This window comes from Capsella rubella, unplaced genomic scaffold (assembly GCF_000375325.1).
Source record: "Capsella rubella cultivar Monte Gargano unplaced genomic scaffold, Caprub1_0 scaffold_8, whole genome shotgun sequence".
Classification (NCBI taxonomy): Eukaryota; Viridiplantae; Streptophyta; class Magnoliopsida; order Brassicales; family Brassicaceae; genus Capsella; species Capsella rubella.
In genome coordinates this window covers 2,460,685-2,482,121 of record NW_006238916.1, presented here as the reverse complement: position 1 = coordinate 2,482,121, position 21,437 = coordinate 2,460,685, and the positions used below count along the sequence as shown (strand labels likewise).

Here is a 21,437-nt window from a genome sequence, read left to right as displayed (position 1 = left end):
AATTCCTCAAACAACAGTGATATGAGATAAAATATTGTTCCATTTTGGCCTTCAAATATCTTATATTATCTAATTTGCCATCATCTAACTAAAACATACAGTGGACGCCGAGAGATTGAGTTTATTGATTTTTAACTCGTTTCTTTATAATTGCCATATTCATAGATTCATGTCACTAGTTCTGTAAATCTCGTATTCAAGAAAAAAATGTGTTATTATTAACTTTGTTGTAAGTATTATTCATTTCGATTTACGAGATTCTGCTGTTTTGAGGATTTTCTCCGTGTTTTGTTTTTTTATGCATTTTTGTATACCGCATGGACCTGTTCATATATTCGTCATCAGATGTTTCACGCGTAATGGACATGAGGTCATGAATACAAAAAGTGAAAGAGACGATGAGAATGCAAAATCTTAGAAAAGTGACACACATGTCCGTGTAATGTGTACTGGTAATAGTGTATTTGATCATAATGTCTATGTGAACGTTGGTGATCGAGTGTCTAATGTCCAAAATAAAAAACTCAAATGAACATGCAACAATGGAAATTGTGTGTAATAGCGGGAAACATGTGATCAAAACTATCGTTCGCCCTAGTGCCGTCTCTCTCTAAAGTCACCCTAGCGCCCAGAAGTCGATTTCTTTGGTTGCCCTTTCCGGTGTGCGGCGCTCCTCGCCGTAACCGTGAGAGGGTCCTTGCTGCTTGGTTTTCTTTTGTTAGTTGTCTTTGGTTTTCGTCTCAGCTTGTCCTGGTTGGTAGATCTTGAGTTTAGCTCGCTCGGCCTTGTAGACCGTTCTTCACTGTGAGGCTTGATCGGTGTTCTCATCTCCTGCGAACGTTAATCTCCCTTCCCCACCGGTGTCATAAGATTGAAGGCTCGCTCTCGTCAGATCCAGCGAGTGTTGTGGTCTCGATGAATGGTTCCTTCTCAGATCTAGTCGCCTGGGTTTTGTGTGTCTAATGGTTGGGTAAGCTTTCTTCGAGTAGTTGTGGCTAGTTTTCTTTAGGTTTGTTTGTAGTGATTTTGGGTCGTTTGCTTCCCTCGTTTGGGCAAAGTTTCTCACCTCGACTAGTTAAGTCGTTTAGTTAAGGGTTGAGCTTTAGCTTATGTTATGGAGTTGTATTTCTGTAGAATTAGCCTTGTTTGGTTGATTGTGGCATTGAAAGGTCTAAGTGGGTCTTGTTTATCTTACGGTTCATCCGGGAGACCCTTGACAAAGCACTCATAGAGAAAGATGCATCTTCTGCGGAGAAAGCCAAGTTCCATTCTCTTGTTTTGGCCATTTGTGTTGAAGCCCGTTCTCAAATTTGTTATGCGGGAAGTCCTAATGGTATTTCGAGAGCTTTGATAGTTTCGAGACAAGATGTTTTTGTTTTAAGCAATGTATTCGAAAAATCATTTCCTTTTCTTGTTGTAGGTTATGGAAAGATCATTGTGTCTATGTAATTTCACTCTTGTCTTTTTTTTTTGTGATTTGTAACCTTTCCGAAACTTCCGTTATCAATATTATCATTTCAGTGAAAAAAAAAAATGCAACAATGGACAACTGAGTGTAATTTAGATTGTTAGGAAGCTCGAAATAAGTGATACAGACTATTTGCTAAAAGTTTTGTTTTTGTTTCTGCTTTTTTTTTTGTATTTTCATTGTATAGTAAAAATTTGTTGTAGTCATTGGTAATCTAAGCCAATGGGACTTTGGGTTACCGAACTGATTGAGTGTTTCGGTAATTCGGTTATTTCGATTTGCAAATATTTTACCGAAATCAATTTCGGTTCGGTTTGGTTTATTTTGGTTAAAGTTGAACGCGCTCTTTAAGCAGGTAAGAGTTGTGTGAGTCGTTGACTTTAACAGACTTACTAAACCGCCACGTGGCAGTACGTTATTAGTCGTTAGAGGCACAAAAATGGAAAATAATAAAAAGAGAGGCCATTTCATTCTCTCTCTCTCTTTCTCAGTTTCATCTCGACGACAAAGGATCTACGACGGAGCCACGGTGGAGTTGACTCCGGTTAAACCCCTCTCCGTCGCCACCGGCGTTCTCCAATTAAATTCTATTCCACTGATCTCATCAATCCACCATCCATGGATCGAGCTTCTTCGCTCTTTCTCCTCCTTCTCTTCATCACCGTCTCTATATTCTTCCTCGATCTGACCACCGCCGATGAGCTCGATTTAGCAGTCGGATCGCCGATGATTTTCCCGCTTAGCTACTCTTCTTTACCGACGAGAGTCGACGATTTCCGCCGCCGTCGTCTCCATCAATCTCAGCTCCCTAACGCTCACATGAAACTCTACGATGACCTCCTCGCTAACGGGTTCGTCTTTTTTCGATTTGATTACCAAATTAGTCCTATTCTGATTTAGCTTATAATTCTAAGTTTTTGAATCATCTTTACGCAGCTACTACACTACACGATTATGGATTGGAACACCACCACAAGAGTTTGCTTTGATTGTAGATACTGGTAGTACTGTTACTTACGTTCCTTGCTCTACTTGTAAACAGTGTGGGAAGCATCAGGTGAGTATTGTTTGTGTGATTAGGCTTTGGAAACTGTTGTTGGTTCTGTAGCATGATTGAATTTTGCTATTACTGTTTCAGGATCCAAAGTTTCAACCTGATTTATCTAGTAGTTACCAGGCTTTGAAATGTAATCCTGACTGTAATTGTGATGATGAGGGGAAATTATGTGTTTACGAAAGACGGTATGCTGAGATGAGTTCGAGTAGTGGGATTTTAAGTGAGGATTTGATATCTTTTGGTAATGAGAGTCAACTTACTCCACAACGTGCTGTTTTTGGATGTGAGAACGCGGAAACTGGCGATCTATTCAGCCAACGTGCTGATGGTATTATGGGGTTGGGTCGTGGTAAGCTTAGTGTTGTAGATCAGCTTGTTGATAAGGGTGTTATCGAGGATACTTTTTCGTTGTGTTATGGAGGAATGGAAGTTGGGGGTGGTGCTATGGTTCTTGGTAAAATATCTCCTCCAGCTGGAATGGTGTTTGCTCATTCAGATCCTTTCCGCAGGTAGAGTAACTTCATAATTTTGCAGTTAGTTGGTATCTTAATGATTTGAGAGTAGATTTCGAGCTTCTTACAACATCACTGTAGTTTCGGGTGTTTGCAGTCCGTATTACAACATTGACCTGAAACAAATGCATGTTGCTGGCAAGTCTCTAAAGCTAAACCCAAAGGTCTTTAATGAAAAGCATGGAACCGTTTTGGATAGTGGAACAACATATGCTTATTTTCCCAAGGAAGCCTTTATAGCCATTAAGGCTGCGGTAAGATATCTTGAGTCGTATTAATGTTAGCTCATCTCTCAGCTCTTTCCTCTTCACGAGTCTCTATTCTCCACTAATTTAGTATGTTATGAAGCTTCCTGTTTATGTTATAGTATCAAAGTATACAAGAACATGCATCACAATTGCAATCTATCAGACATTAAGAACTTATATTCTGTTAATGAGTTGCTAGAGCTACGTAAAATATCCCTGTCATGCCTAATTGATGACCTTCGACAAAAGATTATGCTTTTTGAGCTTATAATAGAAATTGTAGGACATAAATGTTGATGTTTCTTCCATATTGTAATCGCATGTGATTATGTGGTATGGCAGGTCATTAGAGAAATTCCATCCCTCAAACGGATCCATGGTCCAGACCCAAATTATGATGATGTTTGTTTCTCTGGCGCTGGAAGGTTTGTTTTAAAAAACAATATCATGGAACTTCAAATTTATATGTTGTGTAAGGATACTATTTTTGGATACCATTCAGGGATGTGGCTGAGATACACAATTTTTTTCCTGAGATCGCTATGGAATTCGGAAATGGTCAGAAACTGATTCTTTCTCCTGAGAACTACTTATTCAGGGTAATAACTTGTACAGTAAATTTGGCTACATCTTTTTCTTTAAATACTGTTTGATCTTTCCAGCAAGTATTAACAGTTTCCATTTGTATTCTGACATGCTTATAGCACACTAAAGTTAGAGGCGCATACTGCCTTGGAATATTTCCTGATAGAGACTCAACAACGCTCCTAGGAGGTATTGTGTGGATATTTGATTTACGTATCTCGTATGCATTCCCATTTTCTATGAAAGCATTTTCTCATGTATGCTTTAGTTTTAAAGCAGAGCATGTGTTTCCAACCTTTTCAAGTCAATTTCAATTTCTGTTTTGGGTTTTACTTTCATGTGACGAGTATAAATATGGTACATCTTACATTGTTATCAGGAATTGTTGTCCGCAATACGCTTGTCACTTATGATCGTGAGAATGATAAACTCGGGTTTCTGAAGACCAACTGTTCTGATCTATGGAGGAGGCTGGCGGCACCAGATTCTCCTGCGCCTACTTCACCAGTTTCCCAGAATAAAAGTTCTAATATTTCTCCAAGTCCTGCTACAAGCGAGTCTTCTACCACTAATCTTCCAGGTAGTTTAGCCATGTTGTTGGTCGCTGTATTAGTCGCAGTTTTCGGTCGCTAGTGACTGCGAACAAATAGGACCTATATCTGACATTATATGTATTGAGAAAAGTATTCAGAAGTTTGCTGAAATGAAACATTTCTTGAACATGCTATTTTTCAAAATTCTTTTGTAAGACTATTTATCCGCCTTGAAAGTCTGGTTCTCGGACAATAAAAGGTGAAATTACTCCTACAATAAATTGGTCGTTATTACCCAGAGCCTCATCAACAAAATCCATAGCAGTGTCATTGGATACATCATTTCATTTTGTTTTCTATTTTGGTGTTAGCCTGTTTTTGGCTAATATCTTGTGAACTTGTAGGTGTTGTCCGAGTTGGAGTTATCACTTTTGAAGTGTCAATTAGCGTGAATAATTCTTCACTGAAGCCAAAGTTCTCAGAGATGGCTGATTTTATTGCCCATGAGTTAGACATTAAAAGTTCACAGGCAAGCTTCCAAACATTCATTTGACTCGTTTTTCTCTGTCTAAGGTGCTTTCGATATGAATAAATCGTCCTTATGGCTATTGTTTTTGTTAGGTTCACTTGCTGAATATCTCGTCCAGGGGAAATGAGTATCGCCTGAAATGGGGAATCTTTCCCGCACAATCATCTGAGTACATATCCAATACTACGGCACTGGTAATTCTCTTTCTCTTTACAAATGATGGTTTAAGTATCTTCATACACAGATAAAAAAAGATGTGAGTTCTACTTTTTACGTGATCGCAGAACATAATGCTGCTTCTGAAGGAAAACCGACTGCGCTTACCCGGACAATTCGGAAGCTACAAGTTATTAGAATGGAAGGCTGAGCAAAAACAGAAACAGTAAGTTCCATTGCTCTCACAACTATATCATCACACTGGTGGATTCGACCGATCTTACGGGTTTCTAATTGTGCTTTTGGCAGGAGCTGGTGGGAGAAACACTTAGCCGGAGTAATTGCGGGAGTTATGATATCAATACTGGTTACTTCAGTGATGATCAAACTCGCATTGGTATGGAGACGAAGAAAGCAAGAAGAAGCTACGTACGAGCCTGTAAGTGCTGCTGTTAAAGAGCAAGAACTTCAGCCTCTCTCCTCTGAAACATCTAATGCTTGAAGTAAGCACAGTCTCCTCATCACTCACAGAGTCTCTCTATATCTCTCTTTCTTCATATATATAAATATATATATTTTATAGACGTTTGATAGAGAAAGATTATTAAACAGAGGAAACAAGATTCCTAATCAAAGACACTTTGATTTGATGTAGTTATTTTTTGATGTATAAGTTAAGTATGAAAATAGAAAGAAAAAAATGCTTGGAATGTTTTGTTTTCTCTTCTTGCTTAAGAGAGGCGTTTTGGTATTTGAAAGGCTTAGGACGTAAAGGGTTTGTTCTGTGTGAAGACAAAGCTACTCACATGAGTTATCACTTATTCACTTATCACATGATCATATGTATGCAGACATTAAAAATATATCATTAGCTACTTAAAATAGAACATTGTCATTACATAGTGTACTTTGTGGTTTCTATTTCGTTGTAGCTGACATTTTTCTTATGATTTATATAACTCTACACTATGAAAATTGGAGAATTTGATTTTAAAAAATAAATAATAAATTAGTATAAAAATAATAGAGGAAAAGTTAATTAATATTTAAAGGGAAATTTATATATAACACCCCAAACGACGAGTTAATAACTTTTAATTTGGAAAAATAAGCTCAGCTGTATACACTTTATCAATTATGTGAATCTGATCTTAAGATGATTTTTGACAATTACTACTATAATACAAAAAAAACTGGGATTTGCATTAATTGGTCACAAGTATATTTTGTACCAAATATGTTTGACAGTTAGATAAAAATTAGTGTTATAAAAATAAAATTTAAAGTTTAATTAGTTGTAATTTTGTTCAAAAGTTACAATAGGAACCATCTGAACAACCTATTTTTTACTTCTAAACTGTTGTTTTAAAGTAATTAAATCACATGTTTCTGATGTAAGTTTGTTCAAAACTATAAAGTTAAAATAATTCACACAGAAGTGAACTTAGGCATCTGATGATCTAATATTGAGTTTACTGAGAACATGCACCATCACACCGGAGTTCGAATATGTCTGGATTTGTTTGATTCAACCTCCTGTTCTAGAACTTTCCGTTCCATTCAAAACATATAGATCCGTAAATAGATTTGTATCTATTTGTTGTAGTTCAATGTTGACCAAAAAAAATAATATCACAACTTAGTTTTTTGACATCACTATTTTCCCTATTTATTAAAATCCTCATAAGTTTATGTACTACTACATTGTTAAAATAATAACATGTTTAATTAATAATCTGTCATATTACGGAAGAGTCTAATGAGTCTAGTTGAACAAACATTTTCACCTCGTTATTAGTTGAATAATAAATCTCTGTTTAAAAAAATTTGAATTACAATTTATTAGAGGAAAAAAGTCAATAGATGTATCTTAATTATATTATATAATCACTAAAAATAATTTGAAATAGGATCAAATAAAAAATGATAAAAATCATAATTTTTAAATCTTAATAAATTATTTAAAATATAATAAATAAGTACAAAAATAATATGGTATAATTAGATATCAACTTTTAGTTTCAAAAAAAAAAATTGTTATCAATTTTAAAAAATTATATTTTGGATTTTTTCTTTCAATTAATTAGAGAGAAATTAAGTTTAATTTTTCAAAAACTAATAGTTTTATAAAACCATTATTCCGTGATTACAATTTATACCCTTAATGAGAAACTAACATTTATTTATCTTTCTATAATGAAATTTTGATAATTCTTTTAATCAACTTTTAGGTTAACTTAAATGTATTTTCATTGATAAATATTGAAAAATACTTGGGTTCACAATTAGGAGTGAACCCTTTTATTCCCCTTATTTTATCCAATTAGAATCTGCCACCTAATAAGAATTAATAAAAGCAAATAAAATATATCCGTATAAAAAACTAATAATATACCATTGAGTTTTGATTTTACAGAGTTATACGTCGGTTTGAGTTTATTAAGAACTGTATACGGTAATCGAAAAGATTGTGGAACATCTTCTTGTTTAGGGATTATTGTGATTGCTCAGGATACCCTTTTTAGCTTCGGATCATCTGATCAATTCATAGATCCTCTCGATTCCAACACATGTACCAGTATGTTGATTAGTAAACGAAAGTTGCGGTCTTGTAGTTGGGTTTCCCCGCCCAAAGCCAAAAAATTTAACTCCACAATGTTCACAAAACTTCGTATCATATATTTGATCTATGATCACAAATTAAAAATTGTTATATGTCTTGGGTTAGTAAAGAATGATTAGGGTATAAATTTTACAAATAAACGAGGTTAAGTTGGTTTGGTGTAATAAAGGAAGATTAACGTTAAGATCTTACAAATAAACTTAGGTTATATGTCGGTTTAAGTTTATAAATGAAGAGTAAGATATAAATTTTACAATTAAACGAGATTGTATAAAGCTTTGAGTTTATAAAAAAAGATTAGAGTTAGATTTTACAATTAACAAGGTTATATAAATTTATATTGGAGAACTAGGGTTTAGGTTTTAGAATATAATTGGATTGTATGTTTAGCTAAATTAATATTTTTCTTAATGATTTAATTTTATATGGATAATATTAAAAACATTATTTTACAGTATTTGTTCTATTAGGTGGCAGATTATGATTATGATTGTTTTCAACCACTAGAGGTGAACGTTCATAAACATTAGTAAGATTAGTAGCAATGTGTCTCTGTTAATATTATCGATTTACAATTTGAATTTATTTACATTGACACTATAAGTTACAAATTCAACCATTCAATTTTTTTGAATTGATTAAATGAAAAGGGCCATTTGCATTTCACTTTCTTTATGCGGCCACTTTAGTTCACTTTTTTCTAGTAAACAAAACCCACTTTGTTCTGTATATCCACCTGGATCACATACAAAACCCTATTTTTCACTTTTTGGTTTTAAACCTTCTTTAATCTGCAAGAACAGCCAAAATACAAGGCAAATCTCAGATCTTTCATGGACCACTTCTCTTGCAAGAGTACAAACAAGATGGTCAGGACCCATGTTGTTGTCGGTTCGACCAGACCATGTTGTTTCTTCTGTGCCATGGAGGAGAATGACCCTTGTGTAAGAAAAGCATGGTTAGAGTTATCTCTGAGAGATATGCACATCATAAGAGACGATACAGAGCTAGCTCTTACACTTAGTTTTGTTTGGAGATACGCCATGGCTGACCCCGAGAACCCGGAGTTACCATCTCTTGGGGTCTTTGAGTGCATGACAAGGTTGATGAAGAAAGGTCTTGAGGATGAAGAATGGGTCATGACTGGTCAAAATGTGTATGTTCCTTACTATGCTGCTCATATCATTGGATCTTACACCATGAAGAAGCCTGAGTTTGCTGCAAGAGCTGTGGAGTCTGGGGTGTTAGCTCCGTTGCTTGAGGTTATGAGAGGAAAGATGAGTTGGGTCGAGCAAAGAGTCGTGGTTAGGGCGTTAGGTCACTTGGCGAGCTACGAGAGGACGTTTGAGGCAGTGGCTGCTTATGAGAATGAAGTGGTGAGATTAGCCATGGAGATTGCAACGACATGTGTTGATGTTGTGTACGAAGAGTTTGTGAGTGTTCAAGATAAAGAAAGAAGAGTGAGGTATCACTGTGACTTGCTTACTAGAGGACTTGGAGGGTTAGAGATGGAAGACCAAAAAGCTGAAGAATGGGCAAGTCAGCTCCAATGCTGGTCACTTCATTTACTCAATTGCTTTGCTTACAAGCAAAGGTCTATTTCTATTATTTGCAACAAAACCTTTCTCAAGGAGCTTAGCCAAATGTGGGGTGGATTGGTTAATCACACGTCTCGTGCAGGCATTGGACTAATCCGGATTCTTTGTTATAGTAAACAAGGGAGGAGCCATATCGCAAGATCCGAAGAAATGATATTGAGTCTATGCGATCTATCTCGGTCTTCTGATGATTGGCAATACATGGCTATAGATTGCCTTTTGCTCCTTCTCAAAGACCAAGAAACAAGGTACAAAGTCTTAGAGATGTCATTGTTTTATCTAGTAGACTTAGTTGAGCTAAAAGCTCTTAACGTCAGACCAAACCTTGGAGATAGAATAACTAAGGTTCTTTTAATGCATTACAACACAAAGAAAGGTTGTGTCTACACTGACAAGACCCAAAAGGCTTTGAAAGAACTATGGAGGAATAAAGTAGAGAGAAGAAAGAGGGAGAAAAAGATGATGAGTGAAAATCAAGAATTGCTAACAGAGAAAAGTGTTGTTGTGAATTTGGTTAAGCAGCAAGCAAACCAATTGCTTTGTGTAGGAGACATAGATGGAGCTGTTAGATGCTACAACGAAGCGATAAGCTTATGTCCTTTGAAACTTAGGAGAAAGAGAATGATTCTATATAGCAACAGAGGAGATTGTTACTTACTTCTTGGAGATGTAGATGCGGCCATAAGTGATTGTACAAGAGCACTTTGCTTGTCGGAACCAGTGAATTCACATGGTAAGAGTCTTTGGACAAGGTCAAGAGCTTATGACATCAAAGGGCTTTCAAGAGAAAGCTTGATGGACAGTATCATGTTTGTCAATGGCCGCTGCTTTCGTGGTAAAATCCCTTACTACGCTGCTCAAATGATCAGCAAACAAATGGAGGCTACGTGGCTGTTCGAAAAGGCTAGAGCATCAAAGCTAAGCAGGATGATGCTCAGGGAGAAATATCACTTAACCGGTATGTATATTCATTTTCTTATATACATATATGTGTATGATCATAGGTTCTTGGATCTCTTCTTGATATAACAATAGTGTTTTTATACCTCTCAAGGCTTGTCAACGATCACAGAAGAACCCGGGAAGAAGAAAGAAAGAATGGTGATGGGAAAGATCGATCAATCTATGTAGCAGCTCATTAGACAGATCTAGTACTTTTGTAATGGACAATTTAGTATGTTTTAATTAAATATATGGATTAACAAGCAAAACAAGGAACAAGAGTTGATTACAAAAGCTGATATATGGCTAAGGAGTTTCAAATTTTCAATGACTTAGAAATGCTGTTTTTAAAACTGAAGGAGTTGCTAGTTTCTTACACTTGGTTTCTTTAAGTTTATAAAATTAATGATTGCATAATGCAATTTAGCATTAGGATTGTATTTTGGTACTCATCCACATATTTACAAAAAGTAAACCCTAGTAATGACTATTGGCTACTCTAGTCTTTGCAATTGGAGTAACTTTTTTTGATTATTGTCTCATGACAACTCTTACCTTAGTTGAGCTTACTTCTACTGTCCCTTACAAGTTGAAATAGATTAAATGAATATATAGATAAGATCGAATACTTAAAATATTACTAAGAAATATGGACGATGAAAACACTAAAACCCATTTGAAAATTCTTGTTTAGTTAGTACTTCCTCTGTTTCATAAAAAATGTCATTTTGAGGTTTTGATTATGTTTCACAAAAAGTGTCATTTTGTGTTTTCGATACAGTTTTTAAGACTTAATCTCTTTTTATCCCTACTATTTGAGCTTATTAATTAGAGAGAGGGTATTGTGTATTGTATTAATAAAGGGTAATAATAAAATTTGTTTATTTTTCTTAATTTGTGTGAAAAATGCTAGAATGACACTCCTTTTTTTTTTTTGAGATAACTCCGGAGTGATTTCAAAGGCTTTCTAGACCCAAAGACTAATCTTCTAAGGCCGAGGGAAACCATGTTAGATCTCGAACCCCCGTGGCCAATGCTACTTGAACCCAGGTGGCGGGACTTACCTCTTTTTACTACTGGACCAAGGCGACTTGATTTAGAATGACACTTTTTATAAAACAGAGGAATATAAGTTCCAACGTTGTTTGTCTTTGGCATTGGCTAGAGTGGAATTGAGCATTATTGTATGTGTGCTAAATCACAGAAGGTGGGGAGGACCACAAAACCACAATAAGGTCCGCGTGATCCTTTTTAACTCATTCTTTTTAACTTAAATATATGGTTTAGTGTGCTTACACAATAATCTAAAGAATTTGCATATATCATTTGGACTAAGCATTATACTTACTTCTAATAATTTATAGGACAGTCCTAAATACTATAGTGAAAAGGTGTCGAACACAATTCAAAGATGGACAGTACACAATTCAAAGATGAACACAATTCACTTCGGATAAGAAACGACCATTCATTGAAGTTTATGTATGAAAAGATATCCAGCGAATTGTTCGGGTTGATTTTAGTCATTTTCCGTTTGTGTAAGATAAATGTGACTTGACCATTCATTGAAGTTTATATATGAAAAGACATCCAGCGAATTGTTCGGGTTGATTTTAGTCATTTTCTGTTTGTGTAAGATAAATGTGACTTAACCATTCATTGAAGTTTATGTATGAAAAGACATCCAGCGAATTGTTTGGGTTGATTTTAGTCATTTTCCGTTTGTGTAAGATAAATGTGACTTGACCACTCACATACACATTTAACACTATAGTGTGCTCCAACCTTATGTGGGAGTTATTCACCTCTCTTTAGTTCAGCTTTACTTAAAACATTTCTAGTAAAATTGTGATTTACAAGTACATAATAATAATAGTAGTCAATATGAATGATTCAGTCACATCTCTTGGTTGAACTGACAAGTCCACTACAAATTTTGTATTTCAAATGTATTTGGAACATTTAAACTCTATAAAATTTTGCATTGGATGCAAGTACTGAGTCTTTAGGGGTTAAACATCAGACACAATGGTATAAATCACTTAGGCCTTGACGATTAAATTATCATCAGAAGCTTTATAAATAGTATACTGATTCTGCTTACTATTGAATTAATCGATACATTATAGTGGATTTGGACATCTGCGGCTCTCTCTCCAAAACAGCAACCACATCCTTCACAGAGATTGTCCTTACCACTTTTGGTTGAGGAGACGAGCCTTGGTTTTTCCCTACTCTTCGACCACCTGCAAACAAAAATCCGAAGCTTATTATCGCAAACAAAACCACGAGGGAACTTAATTTATATAGACGAGCATTTCATGCTTTCGAGGAGGGTTGAACGGTTTTCAACCAAGATAAAAGCTTTAAGCTTTGTTCTTTCCTGATTCTTTACTCTTATGTAAAAAGCGGTTATAGAATGGACTCACCAGTTCCAGAAAACCGTCGTCCACCATCTTGCCTGTCCTTGGAGTTCTTTCCTCCACCTGAATTAGCTTTCTGATTCCCATCTTTACCACCTTCAGATACAGATTTCTGACGAGCTTCAGCCATTAATTGCCACTTTAAAAATGTATCATCTCCTCCGACAGCAGCACGAGCAGCAACGTTTGCAGCTGTCGTTCTCATTTTGTCGTCATCCTCCTTATTTCCCTTCAAATATCAAAACCACTATTCTGAGAACAATGCAAAGAATAATTTGATGTGGGTCTACAACTGCTACTAATTTCTCCATACCTTCACACCCTTTGAACTTTTATCTTCTTTATCCTTCTCACTGTCAACTCCACCATCACCTTCTTCACTCTGCAGCAAAAAGAACTAATTTTGCAATGTCTATGTGCTGTAATAAAAACAAAAACATAGGTAATAAGATCGAAACAGACCTCACTCGGTTTCTTAAGCTTTTCAGCTTCAGCCTGTTTCCTCTCCCACTCTTCCTTCACCTTCTGGTTCATTTCATTGATTTGCAGGCGGATATCTGATGTGATAAAAGTCCGGTGTCTAGATTTCTCAGCATCAACTCGCTGAAGAAGCATTTTTAGCTTGAGAAAGGATAGATACAACAAAGTTGAAGCAGGAAGTAAGAGAAATATAGACTAACCTGCTTTGACAACCGAATTATATGGGATAATAATCCTCGCATCCTTTCCTCCACACACTGCAAGCGCAAATACATGAGAAAAGAGAAAAGGAAGCAGCTCAAGTAATGTATGCAAACAAGTCACAAGAATTTGAACTCTCACCAAAGACAAGCACCGTTCAACATCATTGCTTATCTGCTTTAAACCGGTTTTCGCCACTGCCAGATAGAGAAACATATGTAAGTAGAACTCCAAGTGATTCAATAACTAGTAATTAAAATAAAGGAAGATAAGGGTAGTATCCAAACTAATTTCCGCCAGTTTTCTCTGCAGCGGATTTTTCTGCAAGATTAATCTTTCTTCTTCTTCGTGCACAACTCTCCGAGATGCTTCAGAAACACGAGCATCCTCCTTGGCCCCAGAGAATAATTGTTCTTCCTCTTCCTAAACCAAATGCAGACAAAAAAAAAAAGATTTAATCGGTAATCTCCAGATTCAAATTGAAAACTGAATCTACCAGGAAACGCACCCTGAGATTAACACCACTGACTGCAGTGACATCATTGAGCTGTTCAATACTTTGATCCATAGAATTCCCTGCTACTTTTTGCTTCTTACTGCAAGTTGAACCATGCAAAACAATTATGATTTTATTTTACAACAGAATTTTCTTACTAAAATTTGGCTAACGGAGAAAGAGTGACTTAGGAAAATTGTTCCCCATTTCTAAGCCTGAGCAGATCAATTACCTTGGTGGTGGAGGTGAAGATCCTAATGTCTCAAGAGGTTTTTTCTGCCCAACAGAAGGCTTTTTGGGTGGGATCCTGGCATTAATTCCTCCTTGAGAGGTTCCCAATGGGGCACGAGAATTCATCTGATGGATACACAAACAATGTCAATGAGAGATTGTCCAACTGAAACTTTTTATATTAGAAACTATAAAACCCGAAACAAAGAAAAACAATAGATGCTAAGGTTGTTACAAATAACAAGGAAAAAAGCAAGGGCTGTTGACACTCCACGGTTTCTCCACAAGCTCAAAGAGATAAACTTTTAAAATGAGAAAACTATATATTAATAGAGCTCTTACTGTTGTGCTAGCGTCTAGTTGAGTTGTCATGGAAGGAGAAACAGAGCTTGCAGGCGCCATGTTGTTAGGTGTGGATAAAACCATTCTAGAGGACTCCTTCTGTAAGTCCTCATTCAAAGTCACTGAGGCTGCATTATTCTTTTCAAAACTTTGATCAACTGATTCCTGCTTAACATGGGATACTGATGATCCTTGACCAGGTGCAGAATTTAGAGGTGATGATGAGCTGTTCTGGAAGTGCGATGTAACACCACCTTGAACCCTATTTGGATCATTTACAGAACTTGGCCTCTCAAATTTGGGCATAGTCATCATGTTTGTGGTAGACTGGGGTGGTCCTCCAAGACCAGTTGATCCCATAGTCTGATTATGTCCCCCATGTCTCATATGGGAATCATGAAGGTGGGGTCTCAACGAAGAACCAGAAGCATTGGTGTTTGGACCGGGGTATGTGTGAAAACTACCAGAGGTAGTATACATAGGAAAAGAACTTGGTGGATGCTGCATCTGATGTTGCGGATGTTTGGTAAGTCCCTGCACCGTAGATGAACTCCCTAAGGTGCCTGAAGTTGAGGAAGGTAGTTGGTTAAGGTGGACTGCACGAGGATCAGACTGAGATTTCTGATTATTGATTTCTGCGATTCAAAATAGATATAATCAGGTAAGATACAGGCTCCTGCATGGAAATTATAAGATATATCTGCGGAGAGTATAGAAGCTTTCTAATAAAAGTGAACAAAAAATAAAAAGAACTGATCAGTGAATAGTTTATACCAGTAGGAGCTTGAATCCCAGTTTTTCCCTGGTTATAGTTCATCTGAAAACAATGAGCACAGATTATAAATAAAGAAGAATCTAGACCCACTTAATGACACCCATGGAAAAAATGCTTAGAAGTACAGCAATTTCAACTCTTCAACGATTTACAATTCTTTTTTGATGGAATTACGAACCCAGTTCAAAAAGAAAAACCTTTATTAAAATAGTAGAGAACAGAACAAAGTAAAACCTTCCAAAGGGAATGACTTTAGTTCTGTCGAGACACCAATAAACACCAAATTCTTGGAAGAAGTTCATAAACGAGCTTCAACCTTATAAATATAGGAAAAGTTAACTCCCAAACAAAAAAGGGAAAGAAAAGAAAAAAAAAATCCTACTGTAATAAGTAAAGAAAAAAAAAAATGGAAATCCTACTTAGTATGGGTATACTTGAACTAGTCACACTTTGCATACGTTGACCACAAACTTTGGAAGTATAAATTTTATCACCCTTTTAACATGTCCACTAAAAAATATAAGATATAGTGTGAAAAAATGTGTGGAAAAAGTCAGTAAAAATTATATGATTAATCATTCCAGGGATAAGTCTGATAGTTAGAAAGAATTATAATTGCTAAGCTAGTGTTTTATAAAAGAGTAAAAATATGGACGTTTAAGGTTTAAGGTTTTGCCTCATTCATGAAGCCACTGCAAGGTAGAGTGAAAGCGAGAAAAGATGCAGACAGTGAAAATACAACCTTCTGGTTAAGGATTTTGCAAAAGAGGCCACAAAGAAAATACGAAAACGTATGAAACATTTGTTGATCTCTTAACATTGTACCCCAAGTCTGTTTTCTGGTTTTAGTTACTACATGACACAAAAAGGTAATACCTGCTGCAGTTTACTAACTGCCAACCGGAGCATCTGATCGCCTACAATATCCTTCATATGTCTTGTGAACCCCTCTTTGGGGATTTCATTTTTCTGCAAAATAAGTATCAGAAGGAAAGCAATGATATTACAATAGCTCTGGAACAGAATGTCAAATGATTTCACTGATAGACATACCTTAAGTCTAGCATATAGGGTACGGAGCTGCAGTGCTCTATCTTTATCAAGTTGGGCCATTAAGGTAGGAAGCAGAGCAGCAAATGGTACTTGCTTAGGGTTTCGGTTCATAGGGTTAACAGATGGTTCCACTACCCGAGCCTGTTGACTACTCATCTTTTGCAGTTTCACATACTGAGATTCACTCTCTTGAATATTATGTGGTCTATCTGGTTCATTACCAGTAGGATTCTTTTCAGAAATTGGCAACCCAGTTGTTTGGGGTACCTGCGATGGATTCTCCCACAGTTGACCTGCTCGATGAATGTCTTGAGGCTGGTTGTGTTGTAAATGAGATTCATTGGCTCGTTTCAAATCATGTTGATGTTGATTTTCTAAACTCGATCCTTGTTGCTCCTTCATCTGAGTACTTTCAAGGCTGTGCTGCGTCTGGACATTGATATTAGCATCTCCAATACTATTCTTCCATGGCGCAAACTGCTGGCTGGGAGGATGGTTGTTTCCTATAGACATAATTCAAGCAATTGGTTGATAAATTTCGAATCACAAGATAAACTGGAGGAAAAATCAGATAATGCCCAAAAAGGGATAAAAGGCAGGTTTTTGTTGTTGCGGATGATGCATACAAAATGCATATTCAGTAGCTTTCATACACCTACCCACAGATCACAACCTAATTGTATTTCAATATTTTGATGTGGAGCAAATGGAAATAGATCACTTCCACCACCAGAGACAGAGAAAATAAAAATTTAAGCTATTGCCAATGAAAAAATACATGCTACTATTAGCGTACATCAGCCCTTAACAACTAGTCTTTCATGACCTTCATATTTTGAAACTGTTATGTATATCGAAACGAGCACAAATTTGCTAACATGCCAAAAGCTTCCCAAGATACCTAATAGCTTCACAGTGACAATTCAGTTTCTCATTACACTGAATCAAGCATCCACCCTAAGAGAAACCCACAAGTAAAAATCCTATCTTTACTCCTAAATAGGTCCATAAGTTCAAGAATTTGACACAGAGTTCCCTCAGAAACAATTCAAATACGTTCTGCAACTCGTAAACAATAGTATTCAAACTTCAGCTCTCATCACAAAGCAGGCCTAGAATCTAACTAGCCCTATCTTAAATTCCAATTTGTAGAGAACCATACCAGGATTTGTCCCGAGGGGCATTGAAGTTGTCATAGAACCTTCAATATCTCGATTCAGAGCAGCCTGGAACGCATCTACGTCAGCTCCTGAATGCATCGATTCATCCTGACCAACACAATTCCACCGGAATCAAAAACCACGACGACGCTTCCAGCCACCGAGTAAGGCATCGAACAAAATTGGGTTTTGAAAACATAAATGAGGTAAGAAACCTAACCTCGTCTTCTTCAAGGAGCTTGAAGATTGATGGATCCATTGAATTAAAAGCTCAAGCTTTGGAAGAGAAGGCAAAGAAAGAGACCTCTCGGTGAAAGATGAATTAAAAGGAAACAGGTGTTCGTAAATTTCAGAGTGAGTCCTTATATAAATATTAAATTACATATGAATCTTAAACTAAACCTCATGTCGTTTGTTTCTTTTTAAAAAGCACAACATGTCGTTTTTTTAATTTATGAATCGAAACGCTTTGTTTACTGGTTTTGTTTAAGAACTGCATGTCGTTTAATCTTTGAACCAAAACGCTGTCGTTTACTCTGTTGCGGTGCCGCGGAAATTGAGGTATATTAAACCCCATGTCGTTTATTTAGGTTTTTAAAGCACTGTATGTCGTTCTTATGAATTTACCTAAACGCTGTCGTTTACTCATTCCGTGGCCTGTTGCGTGGGAGAGAGATACAACAAACGTCATGTCGTTTAATTGTTTTGTCTAAGCACTGTATGTCGTTTTGATGTTATGTCAAAAACGTCGTCGTATTTGTTCTGGTACATGGATAGAGATACATCAAAACAGTGTAAAAGCTAGCTGCCGCCATTAACGAAACATCGGAGAGAGATCAATCAAACTTTGAAAGAAGAATGAACATCGTTGGATTAAGCAAACGTCTCTTCTCCGATCGTCGTCGTTCTCTTCACGGAATCAACAATGCCCTCGTCGGAACTGTGATCTCCGGTCGAAAACCTATTCTGGGATTCTCCGGCCGATCGTTTCACGAGCTGCGCAAGGCTGGGAATTTCGTAGTCCCTCGTGTCTTCTCCGTGTCGCGGAATCTATCGACGAATGCTTCGTCTCCTTCGAAACAGCCTGCGTTTCTGAGATGGTATTTGAGGAAGCTTGAATCACACCCTTTCATGACTAAGAGCGTCACTACTTCGCTTATTTATATGGCCGCTGATCTCACTTCTCAGGTTTGGCTCTCTTCGTGTGTGGAATTGGGTTTTGAATCATTGTAGGTTTGGAATTTAGGGTTCATTCTCAGGGGATTTTGTAAAAGTTTTGAAATTTATCTTTGATTTAGGAAGAAAACACCAATCTTGCATTGTGTCATACCTAGAGAATTTCAAATTGATGTGTATAAGTATCTTTGACACATGAAGTGTTTTCGTAGTCGAAGAAATGGTTTACTTTAGTATAGAATAGCTGAAATAGCACTAAAAGCTGTGATTTTGTTTTTGGTTTGGTTGGTGTTGTTTTAATCCTATCTTTGGTCAAGTCTGTGTTCTCAACTGTTGTCTATTTTGGTATGTGAGACTCTATTTAGTGTTTACTGAACACTAATACCATGCCAATAGACTAGGCTGTATGTTTTCTTTTGTGAATTTGAAGTCTTTCTGTACTGAATACTGGATGATTTTGGTGTTTGTTTGGTCGCTTGTGGATTCTTATAAGGCAGAAAAATTTTAGGTGTGTATCTTGGGGTGTTATAAACCCTCTTTTACAGTCATTCTATGATCATGTTGTGGATAGCTTCCCTGGATAAAATACAGAACTATTACAGAGAAAGGAAACTAGAGACCCTTTTGTTGTTTTTGTTTGTTCTGACTCTATACATTCTTCAACAGATGATCACAATGCCGCCATCTGGTTCTTTTGACCTGATAAGAACAGCAAGAATGGCTAGCTTTGGGTTGATATTTCTCGGGCCATCACAGCATGTGTGGTTCAGTTATCTTTCTAGAATATTGCCAAACCGTGACGTGTTGACAACCTTTAAGAAAATTATGATGGGGCAGGTTCTTTTCGGACCTTGTAGCAACACAGTCTTCTATTCTTATAATGCCATTTTACAAGGTACATATATCATAATTAAGCTTATCGATTGAATTGTTATTCGTCATTGTACCTGTAAATTCATCATACTCATCACGTGTTTCGGTACTCTCATGTTGCTGGTCCATATTAAGGTGAAAATTCTGGCGAAATCTTGGCGAGATTGAAGCGAGATCTTCTGCCAACATTGAGAAATGGACTGATTTATTGGCCGGCCTGTGATTTTGTTACATTCAAGTATGTGCCAGTTCATCTACAGGTAAACCAAATATCTCTCTTTTACTACTTTGTCCACTGTTTGGTATGATCTAAACAAAACATTCAACTTCGAACATGTAAATCTCTTGGTTGCAGCCACTGATGAATAGCTCGTGCGCATACATATGGACGATTTATTTGACATATATGGCAAACCAGACGAAAGCTGAATCTGATTGATGGATGACACTATTATTGGTCACACGCAATTCTATTTCTTTATTTCATTGAATTAGTTGAACTGAACATCAGATATTAGTAATAGTAGGTTTGTTCTTTCTGTGTCTACCATTCATCAACAGTTTCTCATAGACACAAAAGTGTACTAACTTTGAATTTTTGATCTAAGCATATATATTAATTTCTAAGGTAGTCCCAAAGTTTGCGATCTTCATTTTCTCTCCACCCGATTAATGCATAGTAGGCAAAACTACTTGTTAAAAGTTTAACACACTCGTACCAGATACCAAACTTCACTATCTGAAACCGTACTGAAACCCTTTTCTCGGTTTTTATAATATATAGATTTGTATCTAACGGCTGAGAAGTGAGTTTTGTATATTTGTTAATTAGGTACAACATTGCGAAGAAGCTTTGGTAAGGGAGTTAAACTATTTACCCTACTACTATAAAGCACTAGGAATAGGGACAAGTGTTTCAACATAGGTCTGAAGAAGTCCACACCTATCGAGTGACAAACTAGTCTCAACAATTCTCAAACTTTTGTCGCCAAAGTTATATGCAAGCAATTTTCCTTCATTCCCAGTACTTACTATAAACAATAGCAATCCCGCATACGTTATCGCAGACACTAGCCAGCACCTACTGATTTGATGAGCAATTGAGCTTTCAACAATGCCCCGTGAGAGACTGAGGATCTTGTTCCAAGATTTGATAACACTACAGCTCTTCTCCTTTTCATGTTGGGCAGACCAAACGATGAGTTCACCACAAGACAAGTCAACCCCAACTGTACATAGACCACCGCTCAATCCCTCTACAACATCAGAAATCCTTGACCACATGTACTTGGACCTGAGCAGTAGCTGAATGTTTCTGACACCAAATCAAAGCTCAAAATCGTTTCAGTTAAGGCTACCTTATGATCATAGACCTGCCAGTATATATTTTCACCCACCAAGGTTCCAGGTGTTCTCATGTGGCACATCACAAAGTTTTCTAAACATGGGAAATCAATCAACCGACACTCACCCGACTTCAAGGATAACACTTGTGCTTTAGAGCAGGTGCCTTTCATAGTCGGAACCAACACAATCTTATAATCTTGTGTTGAGTGGTCATAACCAAAACCCATCTCAGCCCAGTTATTGAGATGCCTTGTTTGTATTCTTCTGAACTCTCTCAATGCCGGGTTCCAAACACCAAAAGTAGTATCTTCAAGATCTAAGCAAAAGAGTCCATGGCAGTGACCAATTAAACTAGAATTGAGAAGCAAGCTTTCATCTCCAATGTTCAACTTAACCTCTTCGACTATCGTCTCTAGCTTGCCAACTGCATAAGAAAAGTGGCATGGTGGAGTTTCCCAGCCACGGAACGACATGATCCTCGTTTGGGCATGAGTCATGTGCTGTCTTATAAACCTCTCGTCTTGGAACAACGACCGCCAACTTTTGCAGACACATATAAACCGTGTTAAGGACTTAACAGGAACCCTAGCGAGTATTTCCTCCAATAATTCAAACGGAAGCTCCCTCAT

General features: G+C 36.8%; 5 protein-coding genes across 5 annotated transcripts; 3 read left to right on the top strand and 2 right to left on the bottom strand.

Moving 5' to 3' along the window:
* The first annotated feature begins 1,943 nt into the window (after positions 1-1,943).
* Positions 1,944-5,839, top strand: LOC17877056 (aspartic proteinase-like protein 2). Its single transcript, XM_006281562.2, has 12 exons — positions 1,944-2,319; positions 2,405-2,525; positions 2,607-3,034; positions 3,135-3,291; positions 3,628-3,710; positions 3,788-3,884; positions 3,990-4,059; positions 4,250-4,450; positions 4,808-4,932; positions 5,025-5,126; positions 5,217-5,314; positions 5,398-5,839. The coding sequence occupies exons 1-12, from the start codon at positions 2,087-2,089 to the stop codon at positions 5,588-5,590; spliced, it is 1,908 nt and encodes a 635-aa protein (XP_006281624.1). The 5' UTR covers positions 1,944-2,086; the 3' UTR covers positions 5,591-5,839.
* Positions 5,840-8,544: 2,705 nt separating this feature from the next.
* On the top strand, positions 8,545-10,440 carry LOC17876221. Its single transcript, XM_023781999.1, has 2 exons — positions 8,545-10,267; positions 10,364-10,440. Exons 1-2 carry the CDS (start codon positions 8,545-8,547, stop codon positions 10,438-10,440), a joined length of 1,800 nt encoding a protein of 599 aa, XP_023637767.1.
* A 1,715-nt stretch (positions 10,441-12,155) lies between these two features.
* Positions 12,156-17,723, bottom strand: LOC17877270 (transcription initiation factor TFIID subunit 4b). The gene is made up of 15 exons (XM_006279958.2): positions 17,633-17,723; positions 17,415-17,520; positions 16,253-16,755; positions 16,076-16,168; positions 15,199-15,241; positions 14,425-15,059; positions 14,084-14,208; positions 13,864-13,951; positions 13,643-13,778; positions 13,497-13,552; positions 13,355-13,411; positions 13,137-13,277; positions 12,988-13,056; positions 12,681-12,903; positions 12,156-12,497 (listed from the first exon to the last, which is right to left on the bottom strand). Exons 1-15 carry the CDS (start codon positions 17,669-17,671, stop codon positions 12,355-12,357), a joined length of 2,457 nt encoding a protein of 818 aa, XP_006280020.1. The 5' UTR covers positions 17,672-17,723; the 3' UTR covers positions 12,156-12,354.
* A 494-nt stretch (positions 17,724-18,217) lies between these two features.
* On the top strand, positions 18,218-20,092 carry LOC17875377 (PXMP2/4 family protein 4). The gene is made up of 4 exons (XM_006280925.2): positions 18,218-18,600; positions 19,255-19,483; positions 19,597-19,721; positions 19,817-20,092. Exons 1-4 carry the CDS (start codon positions 18,271-18,273, stop codon positions 19,898-19,900), a joined length of 768 nt encoding a protein of 255 aa, XP_006280987.1. The 5' UTR covers positions 18,218-18,270; the 3' UTR covers positions 19,901-20,092.
* Positions 20,093-20,346: 254 nt separating this feature from the next.
* Positions 20,347-21,437, bottom strand: LOC17875384 (putative F-box protein At3g16210). The gene is made up of 2 exons (XM_023781995.1): positions 20,820-21,437; positions 20,347-20,766 (listed from the first exon to the last, which is right to left on the bottom strand). Exons 1-2 carry the CDS (start codon positions 21,435-21,437, stop codon positions 20,347-20,349), a joined length of 1,038 nt encoding a protein of 345 aa, XP_023637763.1.